This window comes from Clupea harengus, chromosome 20 (assembly GCF_900700415.2).
Source record: "Clupea harengus chromosome 20, Ch_v2.0.2, whole genome shotgun sequence".
Lineage (NCBI taxonomy): Eukaryota > Metazoa > Chordata > Actinopteri > Clupeiformes > Clupeidae > Clupea > Clupea harengus.
In genome coordinates, this window is record NC_045171.1 from 21,454,231 (window position 1) to 21,471,804 (window position 17,574).

At 41.2% G+C, this 17,574-nt stretch overlaps 1 protein-coding gene across 1 annotated transcript; it reads right to left on the minus strand.

The window, feature by feature from the left end:
• Positions 1 to 5,449: 5,449 nt before the first annotated feature.
• Positions 5,450 to 16,955, minus strand: LOC105896672 (GTPase IMAP family member 8-like). Its single transcript, XM_031586991.1, has 6 exons — positions 16,304 to 16,955; positions 15,324 to 16,077; positions 6,340 to 6,435; positions 5,773 to 5,826; positions 5,568 to 5,625; positions 5,450 to 5,482 (listed from the first exon to the last, which is right to left on the minus strand). Exons 1-6 carry the CDS (start codon positions 16,947 to 16,949, stop codon positions 5,450 to 5,452), a joined length of 1,641 nt encoding a protein of 546 aa, XP_031442851.1. The 5' UTR covers positions 16,950 to 16,955.
• Positions 16,956 to 17,574: the final 619 nt, after the last annotated feature.

Here is a 17,574-nt window from a genome sequence, read left to right on the forward strand (position 1 = left end):
ACACCCATGCCGAACAGGTCGACGGATAGGAACCAGACAAAGAGTGATCCCCCTGGTCCTCCAGGTTGGGGGTTGGGCTTAGGGCTGATAACCCTCTCCCGTAAAAAAAAAACGACTTATTACAGAAACCAGAAACAGAGAAAATCCATTGAACCTCTGGGAAGCGGTGGCCACTCATCCTAGCAATGGAGAGCCCATGACGCATGAGGGCCAAAGCCAGCAGGACGCCATCAGGCCGACTAGGCCACTACTACACCCGAAGAACGTTACTAAGATTGGGAATTGGAATGTTAGAACACTGTACCAGAGTGGTAATATTGCGCAAGCGACGAGAGAGATGGTTAAAAGAGATATAGATGTAATGGGCATCAGCGAAACTCATTGGACAGGTCAAGGGAAACTATGGCTCCCAGGGGGAGAGACCATAATCTACTCTGGAAGAGAAGATGACATTCACAGAGGAGGGGTAGGTATACTAATGGCGAAGAGCGCTACAAGAGCCCTGATGGATTGGACCCCGATCAATGAAAGGATTATTCAAGCTCGATATCATTCCAAGCACATTAAACCCGCACCCACAGAAGACGCTGATGAACAGGTCAAAAACGAGTTCTACACAAGACTGCAAGACATACTAGATAAGCGCAACACACATAATATGCTGATAATCACTGGAGACATGAACGCAAAGGTCGGCGCAGACCACCGGGACTATTAAAGACTGATGGGCAAACACGGTTTAGGAAGGCGGAATGATAACGGGGAAAGGCTTTGTGAAATGAGTGACATGAATGAGTTAGTAATAACTGGAACACTATTTCCGCATAGAAAGATACATAAAGCTACATGGACATCACCGGATGGGACGACCAGAAACCAGATAGACCATATCCCTATTAGTAGGCGATTCAAGAAATCTGTGAAAGACACCAGAGTATTTAGGTCTGCTGACATCGGAAGTGATCATTATCTTGTGTGTATGAAAGTCAAGTTAAGATTAAGAAACCAACCAAAGGATAAAGACAGAGTAAGAGTTAAGTACGATACCGCTAAGATGAAAAATGAAGACACCAGAAAAGTTTTTGACATCGCCCTGAAGAACAGGTATCAAGTACTAGAAGAAAAAGAGACAGGATCAGTTGAAAACGAAGACATAGAGCGACAATTCAATGTAATGGAAAACGCATACACAGAAGCTGCAGAAACAGTGCTTGGCAGACCCCGGAAGAAGAAGAAACCATGGATCAGCGATATATCGTGGGGGCTTATAGAAGAGAGAGAAGCGATCAACAAGAAGATATCTGACTTGATCTCTCTGGTCAATAGGCACGGAGAAGAAACCATTACTGACATCCAAGGCAGAAAAGATAGTAAATGAGGGGTTCAGTTGTGATAACAAGGTAGTTGGATTAGCAACTATTGCATGTCTGGGAGTTGTAACCTTGTTCAAAGCAGTATAATCAATTGTTAGGCACCATGAGCCGTCCGGCTTTGGCACAGGCCAATTTGTAGGAGAGACACATTTCTTAATGACACCCTGTATTTCCAACTGATCAACAATTTCTTTTGCACCCTTTTCAGCCGTTCTTTTTAAAGGATACTGTCTGACTGGGTTATGCATGGGGCCAGAGACACGTACTGGCTCTATGGGTATGTGACCTACTGCCAGTTTATAAGTGTACCACAAGTTGGGAAAAAGAGACATGAGTAGCTTAAGTACTGTGTTGGTCTCTGTCAGAGCTGCTATCCCTTTGTGTGATCCTGACATAATGGGAATAGGAGTGGAAAACTGAGAACCCTCTATCACCTGGTTAGGGAGGAGGATTGAACATACTCATTAAGTCCATTCTTAGTATACTACCTATATTAGAAGGACCCACCCAAATTTGAACCCAGAAAACTTTAGTTAGAGGAGAAAAAGTCAATGGAATGGGCTCAGACAAATGAAAGGTGACACAACCACCTAAGCCTTCAAATGTGTTAGTCTTATTTGTGATTGGTAAAGCAAGGTCAGTTATTGAGACAGACGCGCCTGTGTCTAAAAGCATAATGCAATCCCGGCCTCCAAGAGTTGCGCAAACGAAAGGGCGAATGTCTGAATATGATCCAGCCAGGGAGGCCACCTGGCGCTATGGATCAGTGATGTTAGATTTTGCCAAAGTTCTGAGAAGTTTTAAAATCTCAGAGTTTGTTTCAGAGTCCGTGCCCCTCTGCTGAGAAGGCCCAAGGTTCTCTGTGTTTCTCTGTATATTTCTACAATTCTTGGCCCAATGGCCTGACTTCCCACATAGGAGACAATTTGAAGGTGTGGGTGTATTCGGCCTTCTTCCCTGATATCTATTGTGAGAGGGTACATCCTGTACTGCAGCTATCTTGATCTTATTGTCATTAAGCTGAGCTACACTTGCCTCAGCTCTCTGTCCCCAAATCAAGAATTCTCCCCAGTCTCTGATTACTGGCAGACCTAAAGTCCACATCTGTTGGTACCTTTCATTCATGTTTCTAGAAGCTGTATCAATTATAAAACTTGACCCGAGAGTGGGAGTGTCTGTACGACAGGCAGCCAGGGTCCTGTGTTTCTCTGTGAAACGGTTGATCCAGCAGTTAAAACTCTCTGTTGGTCCCTGGATACAGGTTGACAGAGAAGTAAATGACTGATATCCTCTACCTAGGATTGCCTGAGTTATATTTTCACACTGTACAAGATGCACTTCCCAGGCCACATCATTATCTGGCATAAGCCGGGGCCACTGTGCATCAGCTAAGCGTGAGGCATAGCCCAAAGGGGCTTTGGCTTTAATGATAGTAGCTACCTCACTATATTCAAGAGAAAAGGTAATCACGGCATCTTTCAACTTTACCCAAAAATCAACATTTGGATCTTGTGTTTTAAGTGGCGGCAGAGGCTGCAAAATATGGCTAAGCGCTCCAGGTGTAATTGGAGTAACCATTCCCAAGTCACCTCGTAGTCCAGGCCCTTTATCCGAACATCTGCTGGTGTCACAGGTCTAATGGGAGCCATCTGAGGTATCTGAGATAACACATTCTGTGAAACAAACGGAGCAGTGGAGTATAAGTTCACCTGTGGCCTCAAATCCGCAGGCGGGGGAGGGGCTGTAGGCACATTAGTCTCTGTTACAGCGGCAATTTGAAATGATCTCTCCTCTACCTGTGAAACGGCTTTACCCACACTGGCCACTAGTTCAGTTATTAGCTTGGCATAATCTGCAATGCCTTTAGGATCCTTTACATCAGTAGGTGGGATTTTTCCCAGTACATTTTTAACAATTTCCTGAAGTTTGTCAGCATTCTGTTTCATACTTTCACGCAGTCTAGGAAGGGCCGCGGGCTGGCCATCTGATTCCACCAAGAAACCCTGTGAACGCTGTGTCCATCTGCTCATGAGATAGCGCGAACATCGCTGTCTTTTCTTTTCAGACTTAATGTCTAAAACCCATTCACTGGCTTTCCTGACTCCCCAAATTAGCTGAAAACCATCTTTTATCATCTCAATTTTAACTTTCTCATGTTTTATATAATTTCCCACACTGGCCATTGCAATCTGAACACTCAAAGGGACCATACGTCTTGAATCTTTGTTTTCCATCTCAAAAAGACTGAATCTGCACAATCTAATGTAAAATAATTTACAAATTAACTTAGAACAATTTCTAAATTCAAATATTAAAAATGCTGTAGATCCCTTTTTCAAACACCCATTTATGACCACAACACTGCTATCCTCTTGGGAAATCTATCTGAGCGGTAAGTAAAATAAATAGAGTATGTCAACAAGCACAGCTCAGACTGCCTCGGACCAATACCCGAAAAACTAGGTGTTTTGTCAACTTCTAAGACAATCACTGTGTGTGTCAACTTCTAAGACAATCACAATAAAAGTAAAATAAAATAAGATTTCTGTTATTACACAGGACTCTACTTCCTATATTTCCCAAGATTTAGGTAAGTTTACTTACCAAAGCGTTGTGTCAACCGGGGTAAAGAGGATCTTTACAGCAGAACTGAAATCTCAGCAAAATTCCAAGAAGTAATATCTCGGTGGGACCTCCAATTGACAGGAATTATTTCTATATCCCAAATGTATCGGAGACTCAGTCAGATTGTGATGAAAAACCAAGTCCAGGTTTTATTCTTTCAATGGTGCGCACCAGAGGAGGAACAGAGAGTTAGATTTCACTGAGTGTGTTCACCTAAATCTCCTTCACTAACTGTCTTTTGGAAATCACAGTCTTTTAAACTCTGGAAAGCAAGGGATGGGTGGATACCTAAATGCTAATTATTATCTGTCTCTAGTCGGGGGGGGGGGGGGCTGTGACGGCTTTCTCACACCTCATGTAGGCCGGGAACAGAATACACATGAGAAGTTTAGAATAATCTCACAAAATCCAAATAACACTAACATGACCAGTAGGTCAGATATCTTGAATTATTGCCTAGGGAATATATTTATTAAACTAATTATCAAATGTCGGTCCCACACAGCAAGGAAAAGTGAGGGGGGGGGGGGGGGGGGGGGGGGCTCCACCACCTGGGGGCCAGCCTGTCGCTCAAGTGAAACCCACTGCACCTGTCCAGGGAGAGAGATAGAGGCACTGGGATTAGCAAAACACTTGACAGTAAAGAGGCAAGGAGAGGATTTGATAGTTTGGCTATCCTACTGAGGCTACTTAGCTTTGGCGGAGGGACTTAGGACGTGGTGGACCTCTGACGGTCAGCGGGGAGTAGCGGGCTTTGTCACAGCAGTAACCTGGGTTACCTTAGCTACACGCACACACCCACACACAGAGGCACACGCACGCACTTCAGCAAAGACACGGTTAGGCTAGTTAACAATCACTCAGAATTACCACCACTATAGTTAACATAGCAGCAGCACAAAACAACAAAACATGCAGGCCAAGCAGAGAGGGAAAGCAGCAGCCCACTGCACAGCCCCATGCATCAAATCAAAAGAAACCAACAAAACGATATCAGGCAGAGCAAGCGGAGATGGAAGGTAGCATACCCAGCCTAGCCCCATGCATGCAGGAAATCACAGAGAGATACAAACCAAACATGAGCATGCCGGTCAATTCTTAACATGCATTAGACAGTACAACAGAACGGCAACCCTTCCCGGGCGGAGGCAGTTGATGACCCTCAGCTCAACGTGCCGAGCTGCAATGACTGCACACTCAGGGACATTGAGTCATGGACGGAGCTATGATAGCTCGACTACAGCTAACAATGAAACAGAGAGGATAGCATTGTTATTCATAACTAATGCGCATTTAAAAATACAGAGCGGTGCTGGTAACTAAACCGGCATATTAAAATACAGAGCGGTGCTGGTAACTAAACCTGCATATTAAAATACAGAGCGGTACTAGTAACTGAACAAGCCTACCTCCAGCTGATTCCCACCGACCACCCGGCGTCAGAGCAACCGCTACACCGGCTTTGTCGCGACAATGAACTCGTGCTAAACAGAAAAGTGAACGAGTCGTTTTAGAAACAATAAGAAGGTGCCGCAATGGACGAAGTGGCTCAACGCCAAAGTTGCTTACCTTTGTTAACAGCATTAGTCCAAGTAGTGCAATTTGCAATCCCACGCCATCATACAAACTGATGGGCACCCGGAAGCAAAACAAGGTTAGGAGGACGTGTCTCCCCGTGACCTAAGCTGGGCTATATATCAAAATACAAGCCCGCCCAGTAATCAGTGTTTCTTATTACACCTGGGGGGGGATGGACTGTGGAGGCGTAGCCCACTCTTCCACAATGACAATGGCTTTGAATTCGAGGACATAATTGAAGAGATTGCTACTGATGAACCAACAATAAGAGAAGTGAAAGCAGCCATACAAAAACTGAAGAACGGGAAAGCGCCAGGAATCGACTCAATCACAGCCGATTTATTGAAAGCGAGTGTAGAATTTTCAGCCATGAAAATACACCAGCTAATGATGAAAGTTTGGAGGCATGAGAAGATTCCAACAAAGTGGAAGCAGGGACTGATCATCAAGCTAGCGAAGAAAGGAAATCTAAAGGAATGCAAGAACTCTAGAGGAATAACACTTCTTTCCGTCATAGCTAAAATACTTTGCAGGATAATTATTGACCGAGTAAAAAATGGAGTGGACAAAAGACTGAGAAAAGAACAAGCAGGTTACAGAAAGGGTAGAGGAACAACAGAACAAGTTTTCATACTACGGAACATAATTGAGCAAGTGAACGAGTGGCAAGCAACGTTATAGCTAGGCTTTGTAGATTTTGAGAAAGCTTTCGACTCCATCCATCGGGAGAGTCTGTGGAAAATAATGAAAAAGTACGGGATACCGGAGAAGATCGTGAGGATGGTCAAGCTTTTCTACGATGGCTTCCGGTGTGCAGTCCATGATCAAGGAGATACACACGAGTTTTTCGATATCAAGACTGGAGTCAAGCAGAGATGCAACATGTCAGGATTCTTATTTTTGATTGTAATAGACTGGGTTATGAGAAGAGTGATTGGCAGCGGCGAAAATGGCATCAGATGGAAATTCACATCGAAACTTGATGATTTAGACTTTGCAGATGATATAGCACTACTCTCCTCCACTAAACAGCAAATGCAGGACAAGATAAGTAAATTGAATGAAGAAGCCAGACGTGTGGGGCTGAAGATAAATACAGAGAAGACGAAGATGATGAGAATCAACTCCAGAAACCAAGACCAAATAACCATTGAGGGACGAGATATCAATGAGGTTGAGGAATTTGTTTACCTAGGAGCCACAGTCTGTAAAGAAGGAGGTGGCATGAAGGATTTAAAGAACCGTCTTTCAAAAGCTAGGGGTGCATTTGTGAGATTAAAGAAAACCTGGAGATCAAACAACATATCAAGAAGAAATAAATTGAAATTGTTTAAGACGTTAGTAGCGCCAGTACTATTATATGGGAGCGAAACGTGGAAGATGAATAAGAGGGAAAACAAAGAAGTAGACGTTTTTCAAAATAAGTGTCTGAGACAAATCCTACGAATCCATTGGGAAGATCATACGAGTAAAGAGAAACTGCTTGAGAATGCGGACATGAAACCACTGAGTGCAGAGGTGAGATATCGGAGATTGAAGATGATCGGACACATACTCAGACAGGATCGGGAAAACCATAATAACACAGCGATGACTTTGGCACCAGAAGGGAAGAGAAAGAGAGGAAGACCAAAAACCACATGGAGGCGTACAGTGGAGAAGGAGCGGAGAGAAGCGGGTTGGAACTCATGGGACGAGGCACGAGTGACTGCAGCGGATAGGAAGAGATGGAGAGAATCTGTGGAGGCCACGAAAGAGACTAGAACTAGAACACTGCTGTTGCACTAATGACCAACCCCCACCCTGGCTACAGGTTGAGGAGGCCTCATGTGGTTCATCATTTCTGAGGTCCCTCCTGTGCTTCCCCACAACGATTTCATCATATGTGCATTAAGACAGTGTTGTTGTGAAGAACTGTCTTAAAATCTGGACACAATTTAAACAACAATTTACATTGCAATCTATACCTGGTCTGGCTCCTGTTTACTCTAATCCCCTGTTCACTCCATCCATTATTGATAATGCTTTCTTAATCTGGAGAGACAAAGGAATTCTATCCTTTAACCATCTTTACATTGATGGTAAATTTGCTTCTTTTGGTCAGTTAGCGCAGGCTTATAACTTGCCCTCAACCCACTTTTTCAGGTATTTGCAGATAAGAGATTTTGTACTAACCGTTTTCCCAATTTTCCCACCATACCGTCTCCCACGCTTATAGACACCATCCTCAAAATGAACCCTTACCGGAAAGGTACCATATCAAGGATTTACTACACTCTTCTTGCGCACCAATCTTCAACCTCTGATGCCCTGCGTACTGCATGGTCGGTTAATCATAATATAGAGATAGACCCTGCGGTATGGGAGCATGCTTTGAAACAGTGGTGGAGGAAGTACTGAAGTTTAGTACTTAAGTAAAAGTACAAGTACCCAGGAAAATAAACGTAAAAGTAAAAGTAAAATACGGTGGCCGAGAGGTGCAAATCAACATTACAAAATCTGAAACACTTTTACAAAGCTTGAGACAAATTTACATTTTGGAAAACATTTTTACATATCATAAAACAAAATGACATTACCACAACACATTTACAAGTGCCGAAATAAATTAACATTTCAGAAAACAAATTAACATTTCAGAAAACAAATTAACATTACGCGAAACACTTTTACAAGTCCCGATACAAATTTACAAGTGGCGAAACAAATTTACAAATTACATTAACCGGAAAGGGAATGTACCAACTCCGTGATTGACGTGGAAGTGATAACGGAAGTGCTCAATTTGAGTTGATGGATGGAGTTCATGGTGAAAAAGCATGCCCGGTTATATCGCAGAAAGGATTTATCCTCTACAAACGTCATAATTAGGGCAATACGACTGGAACTTCGTGGACCTAGACAGCTGTTTGGTTACCGCATGATGTGGCAGGTGCTCAAAGAAAAGTAGCCTACAATCTGCGAGTGAAAAGGGATCATGTAACGAATTTGCTCCGGGAGCTCAATCCTCGAGGGTGCCAATGCTCAAAAAAAATAAAGTCTTTTCAGAGACCTCAAGCTGATGTGTACACCGTGTAAACATGACACCATGTCCACGATTACAGCGTACGAGTGTCCCTCATTAAAATATTGTATGCACTGCTGCGGGATATCTGGTCTTTCAGTCTGGTCTGCTTCATTTAAAAACTCTAAAGACCACACGAAAAACAAAATCGCGTTAATCGGCTCATATGGTTGCCACAAAACGGGCAAAACACCACTCTCGCTGTCAATCTTGGGTCACCATGAACTCCATCAACTAAAGTTGAGCGCTTTTGTTATCACTTCCATAGACATACCGTAGGCCTATATATGTCTATGATCACTTCCACGTCAATCACAGAGTTGGTACATTCCCTTTCTGGTTAATGTCGTTTGTAAATTTGTTTCGGGACTTGTAAAAGTGTTTTGCGTCTTGTTAATTTGTTTTCTGAAATGTAAATTTGTTTTCTGAAATGTAAATTTGTTTCGGGACTTGTAAATGTGTTATGGTAATGTAATTTTGTTTTATGATATGTAAAAATGTTTTCCAAAATGTAAATTTGTCTCAAGCTTTGTAAAAGTGTTTCAGATTTTGTAATGTTGGTTTGCACCTCTCGGCCACCGTAGTAAAAGTACTACATCAACAATCCTACTTAAGTAAAAGTAAAAAGTACTTACTTTTAAATTTACTTTAAGTATTAAAAGTAAAAGTACTCACGCAATGGGTTGTCTCTCAATGTATAGGGGCTGTGCCATTTTGATAAAGAAATAGCTACTGGTAATAAATGCCTCTACAGATGTCACAACTAGTAATAATTATAAGCAACAACATTTGTTAATTGGAAAGGTTGGTGTACTTATTGTGCCTACCATCTGTAATACTGTTCACACTATATCTTACAATTCTGCGGATGACAAGTTATATACCAGGCATTATTTGCAAAGTTAATACTGATAAACCAAACCAATGACACCATTTGATATCTATAAATCTTTTATTTAATTGTAAACGTGTAAAAAAGGGAAACATGGAACATGAAAAAAAAATGTAATTGACAGAACAAGGCACGCTAGCCTACCAGCTTTATCGTACCACTACGTTAAATATATAATGAAGATACAATCATGTGTTTTGATGCTATTGCTGTATGTCAACATGCATTTCGCTAGATAACATTATAATATCATGTCAGTAAACGAATTAAATATATCAATATTCAAAAGTCAGGGACATTAACTTAGCATAGCAATCACTCTGCTTACCTCGATATGCTAGTTTAAATTTGAGGGCGAATTATTGAAGGCTAGCAACTCCTTTTTTTGAGGGAGACAGGAAACGCATTGAAACCTCCAGGAGTCATTCTTGGGGCCTTTGAACTCGAACATATCTTTTAAATAGGGCCAAGGGTGGTTCATATCAGAGGGCTCAGTTCAGGCCGACTCTGGATCCATGTTGAATAGGCAGTAGTCAGGCTGTCAGTTGAATGTTCAGATATAACAGGCAAAGCTACCGCTAGTGCTGCTGCCAAACGCGCACTCTGATATCATTGGAGTTGATAGAGCCACCTGATTGGTTTAAACTTCCAAAACAGCAACGCAATCCATAGTTTTGTGTAGGCAACATTTTGGCGAATCTGTGTTCATAAAATGTAACGAGTAACAACAGATATTGTAGAAATGTAGCGGAGTAAAAGTATAGATAATAGCTAAAAAATGTAATGGAGTAAAAGTAAAAAGTATGCACTATTATTTTTAAGTACAGATACGTGAAAATTTACTTAAGTACAGTAACGAAGTAAAAATACTTCATTACATTCCACCACTGCTTTGAAATGGGTCCACTCATCCTCTGTCTGTGCCCGGCATGGAGTCTTACAATGTAAAGTAGTGCACAGGTCCAAGAGTAAACTGGCTCGTATATTCCCAGGTGTAGACTCACGCTGTGACCGGTGCCATTTATGACCGGCCAGTCTTGGCCACATGTTCTGGGCTTGTCCTGTACTTGCGCCGTTTTGGAAGGGTGTCTTTGACACTCTTTCAGCTGTCACTTCTACCAATATCTGTCCCTCACCATTAGTTGCCCTGTTTGATGTCCTACCTTCTGGGAACTCACTACCATCTTACTTCTGTGAACTTGTGGCCTTTCTCTCACTTTTAGCGAGGCGTGTTATTTTGCTACATTGGAAGAACCCCCAGCGCCCCTCCCACTCTCAATGGCTTAGAGATGCCCTTCATTTTATGACACTAGAAAAAATTAAGTACTCTTTGCGAGGCACCTCTTCTAAGTTCTGTAAGGTCTGGGAACCCTTCTTAGATCACGTCAGGTCTATCCAACTAGATATCGCCACCATCGATTGATTCGCCCCAACAACGCACCAGTGCCCTGTTTTAACTAGCTTATTGGTAGCACATATTGGCAGCATGCAGCAGGACTATTGTTTTTAGTGAGGACTATTGTACATTTAAGTCTTGTTTTGAAATGTATACAAATAAATCATATATAAAAGCACAAAACATTTGTGTTTTTAATATTCCCAACCTAAAGCAAGGTATGAGTTAAGATTAAGCAATAAGGTTGAGGAAATATGATACAACCTTGCAAACAAAATACTGTGGTCACTACCAAAACTTCTATCCTTGTGCTGTGAGTGAGCCCGATTGCAATTGTTATTGAATAAATATACTGATCTACAACTCCGGAGTCGTGAGATAACTTGAGAGTGAATTTTCACCTAACACCATATATGCCCTAAATGGCCAATCATTTATATGTTGATGGAAGTTCTTCAGTAAGGTATAATGAGCTCTTTCAGCGGATTATCGGAGGACGCCATACTCTTTTATATATGCAAATTCTGTACTTGAAGATAATTGCATTTCTAGGGGGAAACGATGTCCAGTGACTTTTTGCTTTGCACCATGGGTTACTTGTTTTTGAAGACATCATCCACAGGTTTTAAATATGTCACACAAGCACAGGGGGGTTGGACTGTGAGTCACTTCTTGCTGTGCTCACACATCCGTGGTTTGGGGCCCAGGAGGCTTTCATGGTCTTTATTTCAAAATTTAAACATGGAGTCAGATGACTCATTTATCAGGCAGATGTCTGTTTGCACCATGGGTTTCTTGTTTTCTAAGATGTCTAAGTTTATACTTTGTACTCGTTCCCCACTTTCTCCCAATTTAAACCCTTCTCTCCCAAGGGTCCAGCACCCAAACCACCCACTCCACCCCCCCTTCATTCCATACTTTCACTCCCTCCCATGTCAAACCCCCCTCTCTACCTCCAGGATCATGCCCAACTATCACAGAGATTAAGAAACTCACAGAAGAGACTCACAGACAACTCTGAGAGTTACCACGCAGAAGTGACAAGTCTCGCAGAGGCAGCTATATTTAATGATTTTGATATTGTTATTGATTTTGATTGTCTTAATATATCAGGGGATTTCAACTTGCATGTAGATAATCCAGAAAACAGTTATGCTGAGGAAGTAGAGCACTAATACAGCATGTACAAGTCATACCCTGGACCTCGTCATCATAAAGTGTCTCAATATCTCTTGGCTTGGCCTTATCTGATCATTTCAGCATGTTCTTAGATGTGTTTGTGTCCCCACACATTCAGAAAAGGTTTATGACTGTAAGAAAGAGTCATAAAGGATCACACAAGAGCTCTGTTTGAGCAGGCACTTTCAAGGACCTCAAGTCAACTGTCAGACTCTGTAGCTGAATTGCTGAATAATTTAAATTCAAAGTTACTGAATATTATATATGACATTGCTCCAGTAAAGGTTAAGACAGTCACAGACAATCAGAAAGCACCATGGAAACTGAATCCAACAGTTAAACTTCTAAAAAAAAGTGTGAAGGAAGACTGGAAGAAACACAGTTAATACGAACTACAGATCCATTATCAGATCCATAAAGAGATGCTCCCCACATATAATGCTGAAATATGTGAAGCAACACTTTTTTCTTCTAACATCAGTAGACATATAAATAATACTCATGTGCTATTCAGTCAAGAAGTTAACTACTTTAATGCTGAAATAGAAAAAGCAACACTGTCTTTCTTCTCTAATATTAGCACTATAAAAAATATTTGCAACAGTTGAGAAGTTAACTTGAAACCCCCTTTTACAGTTGGCACCTGAACTTCTCTCTGTTTATAAGGGCAACGAGTTTGTATGTATGTATACAATCAGGAAGGACATATTGTTAAAAAGGGCTGTCTCACCAGTTGCCTCCAGCTGTGCACCCCACTGTGCAAGACACCACGGGACCTGGGGTCCAGGCAGAGGTCAGCCTATCAGTTGATCCCAGGAGTCCGTGGGGCTCGTGCACAGTGGAAATTCACTGGCCAGATGGTCACCCCATGCTGGGTTTCCAAAGCAGGTCTGAACATGCCCTCTCATCCCCCCCTCTGGCCTATATAAGCTTGGGCCACCACTGGCCAGTTGTGGGTCAAGTAAGCAGAGTTGGAGAGGAGCTTCAAGCAGTTCATCAGGTCAATTCACGATCAGAGACATTCGCGATCATTTGCCGTGCGTCAATGAAAGAGTGAGTGTTTCGTTGTTGTATGTGTAATGTAGCGGGTCTGTTTCATATCGGTGTATATAATATATGTATGTTTATGTAGCGTGGTAATTATACTGTCTTGTCATGTTTCACTCTGTTACCGTTAAGCAAGAGTTACCGTTGTTAACGGAGGAGTGGAATGTTCACCGTAACGCTGTGAAAGGGACAGATCCGTATTTATATCATAGCCATCATAATCATCGTTTGTATATACTGTTTCATCTTTATCATATTTCATTGTTAATATTTGTGTATATTTGTTATATATTATTTCCATAGAAACCACGGATTCTATCAGTCAATCACGGTTCATGGTCTTCAACTCAATCACGGTCATTCACGGATTCAAATGTGGATATAAGTCCCTTTACACGGGATAATTATATTCACAGGCATCATTCATTCATCAACCACTTCATGTCTTCACTGAGTGTGTGTGTGTGGAAATAAATCAATCATCATTGGAACATTGGCATCCGTTCTTGTTCTAACCGGACAGACCTGTGGCGATTGTCACCTATTTCACAACCAGTAATACAGTTCTTTTGGGTTTACTCATTCAAATATCACCCTATTTTATACATATCCTCTCAATTCCAAACAGCTCATCATCTGGGATTACTAGCAACTACAAGAGAGAGGAACTCAGCTTAATGTCAGAATTTAGTTTGATGGACAATGAAACTCATTTCTTCAACATGTTGCTTAGATACTTTCTTCAAATCTGTTTTTCACCTCTTTCACATGTTTCCTCTCTTTTCTCATACAAGGAATGAATATTCTGTTCTTCCTGGCATACTGTGACCATGTGACCTGTTTTAATGATTCTGAATATGTAATACGCAAAAAGGAATGGAAATTGTGATGCTGACCAAATAAAGGGACTAGGTATTGTGGTACAAATAAACTGTGACTGTTTAACTAAATTTGTCAATGCTGATGTAAACGTAGCCTATTAATATGTTGTGATGATGTCACACAAGGACAAGACTGAGTTTATTCCAGGTATGGCTCTCTTTATGTGAGTCAACCCGTTTCACCTGCAAATGAGAGACATGGTTATAATACTAGACAGGCACTAACTGGTCACTTTACTTTTCCTCTCCCCAGAACCAATGCACTTAAGAAAACAGTAATGTACAGAGCCATTGCATACTGGAATGTGCTCCCCTCATATGTGACTCTAACAAGAAATAAATGGGATTTCAAAAGGAAACTCAAGGCAGCTATAATTAGAAAGGAAATTATAGTAGATTAGATTACTATTTTAGGTATTTAAGGGATTTTAGGTATTATTTTACTTTTAATGTAAATGTTGTTTTTTAAGTCTGTGTTTTTGTGATAATTGATCATGCTGTACTGCATTTTATGTATTTATGTATTTATATTGTATTGTAATATTTTTTGCCTGGACCCCAGGAAGAATAGTCTCCACCATGGTGTAGACTAATGGGGATCCTTAATAAACAATAAACAATAAAAAAACAACCCATGGAAGTAATTTGTGTCAAGGAAGCTGGATCAATGAGAGTTTACTTTAGTCACAGTTACATGCTACATGATGAAGCTGGATGTGCTATTGACAATGAGAAGTAGCGCTGAGAGAAAAAGTGCAGTCAGTATGTTTTTAAAGAATGTATTCAATATACATGGAAGAAAATGCATTACATGGACAAGAAGATTAAATACATTCTAAATACAGAATTAAGTATAAGTTACAGATGAAACACTCATGTCAAACAAGCAAACTATAATGACTTTTGATATTTCAGTCATCATTAGCTCACTGGAACATTTGGATACCAAAACATCACCTGATTCACCATCAACAACTTATCTTAAACAAATTATTCAAACACACACTCATACAATACAATTATCTAGAGAACATTTTTAATTCAGCTATAGAAAATGTCATTGGATATTGTAGAGCAATGAAAATGTCAGACTTCTGTGAATGTTGTTTCAGTAAGTGGATTACCATTGTCTTAAATATACACACCATACCTTTCAATAACCACTTAAGATGCCCAACCATATTACAGAATCACTTGATGCATGATCAAATTATCTTCAGTCTTCAGTCAGGACGCAGGTCTGCCTAACTCAAGTGCTCTCCTGGATCCCTTTTTTTCTCTCATGTACCTCTGTGTCCCATCGTTCATCTCCTCATCAAGAATCTTTTGAAAGCCTTTCACCTTCGTCAACAGGAGCGGTAAGAAAGAAAGATACCTGTCTATCTCAGGTGAGTTCCACCATAGCTCTCTTTCTGTCATGACCCTCTGTGTCTCTTTGAACATCTCCTCAGTGAAGTAATGTCCCCCATTTCCTGCCACCATCTCATCTATTTTCTTCACCAGCTCAATAACCTGAGTGCGGTCTCTGCTGCGGTTGTTAAATGCATGGTATCGTACACCACAGCTCTGTATCACTTCCCTCAGTTTGGTGGGACCTTGGTTCACATAGTCACTGATAGTCTGATCCCCAAGTTCATCACCACGAGTGAACAGCACCATCATGTAGTCTACAGCCTTTTCCCCAAAGATCTCCTGTAAGGCCCTGACTGCATTCTGCTCCTCCTTAGTGAAGCGACCCACCTTAATCACCAGCAGGAATACGTGGGGCCCTGGACATGAGTATTTAATGCACTTCACTATCTCATCTCTAACAGCATCTGCATCTCTGTCAGTGTCTAAAATACCAGGTGTATCAATCACCTCAATCTCTCTGGGAATAACTATACTCTTTCTGGTACAAGTTTGTGTGACAGAGCTGGCAGAAGGCTGTGCGGTAAACGCTTCTCTCCCCAGAATGGTGTTCCCCACAGCACTCTTTCCCACTCCAGTCTTTCCAATCAGCACAATCCTCAGGGGTTCACCTATAGACAACACATCATATCAACATACACACTGTATCAGATTTACCTATATATACTGTATATATATAATACAATGAATAAAACCTTTTTAATTCAGCTATGAACATTTTAATTAGATATTGCAGGACAAAAAAAAAATCTGACTTCTGTGAATGTTGTTTCAGAAAGTGGATTATCATAGTCTTATGTTAATATCACAATACCTTTCGATAATTACCTGAGATGCTGAACAATATGTCTAACTCACCTGAGCTCTTGGATAGCTCTCTTTCTGTCATGACCCTCTGTGTCTCTTCGTACATCTCCTCAGTGAAGTAACTTCCCCCATTTGCTGCCACCATCTCATCCATTTTCTTTACCAGCTCAACAACCTGAGTGCGGTCACTGCTGTGGTTGTTAAATAAATGGTATCGTCTACCACAGCCCTGTATCACTTCCCTCAGTTTAGCGTGACCACAGCTTACATAGTCACTGATAGTCTTACCCCCAAGGTCATCACCACGAGTGAACAGCACCATCATGTAGTCTGCAGCCTTTTCCCCAAACCTCTTCTGTAAGGCCCTGACTGCATTCTGCTCCTCCTTAGTGAAGCGGCCCACCTGAATCACCAGCAGGAATGCGTGGGGCCCTGGACTTGAGTATTTAATGCTCTTCACTATCTCATCCTTAACATAATCTGGAGCTCTGCTAGTGTCTAAAACACCAGGTGTATCAATCACCTCAATCTGTCTGGGACTAATCATACTTTCTCTTTTACAAGTTTTTGTGACCGAATAAGCAGACGGCTGTGAGGGAAACGCTTTTCTCCCCAGAATGGTGTTCCCCACAGCACTCTTCCCCACTCCAGTCTTTCCAATCAGCACGATTCTCAGGGGTTCACCTATAAACAACATACATCATATCAGCATACAACACGTATCACATTTACCTCAGTAATATCTATACAGTATATACGCACAACACACATCGTATCAACATACACACTGTATCACATTTACCTCAGGAATATATGTATATATACAGTGCTGTGAAAAAGTATTTGCCCCCTTCCCGATTTCTTATATTTTTGCATATTTGTCACACTTAAATGTTTCAGTCAATATAATTTTAATATTAGACAAAGATAACCCAAGTAAACTTAAAATGTAGTTTTTAAATAATTACGTAATTTATTGAAGGAAAACTACCCAACCCCACCTGGCCCTATGTGGAAAAAGTAATTTCCCCCTTAGTTGCTAAATCCACTTTTAGTTACTAAAAATATATTTAATTGATAATTGGGTTCAGTTTCAGTAGACACCCCCAGGCATGATTACTGCCAGCCCTGTTGAATCTAAACCACTTAAATAGAACCTGTCTGGCAAGGTGAAGTAGGCTAACAGGTCTCAAAAAGCAGTATATGATCTAAAGAAATTCAATAACAGATGAGAAACAAAGTTATTGACATCTATCAGTCTTGAAAGGGTTACAAAGCCATTTCTAAAGATCTGGGACTCCAGCGTACCATGGTGAGAGCCA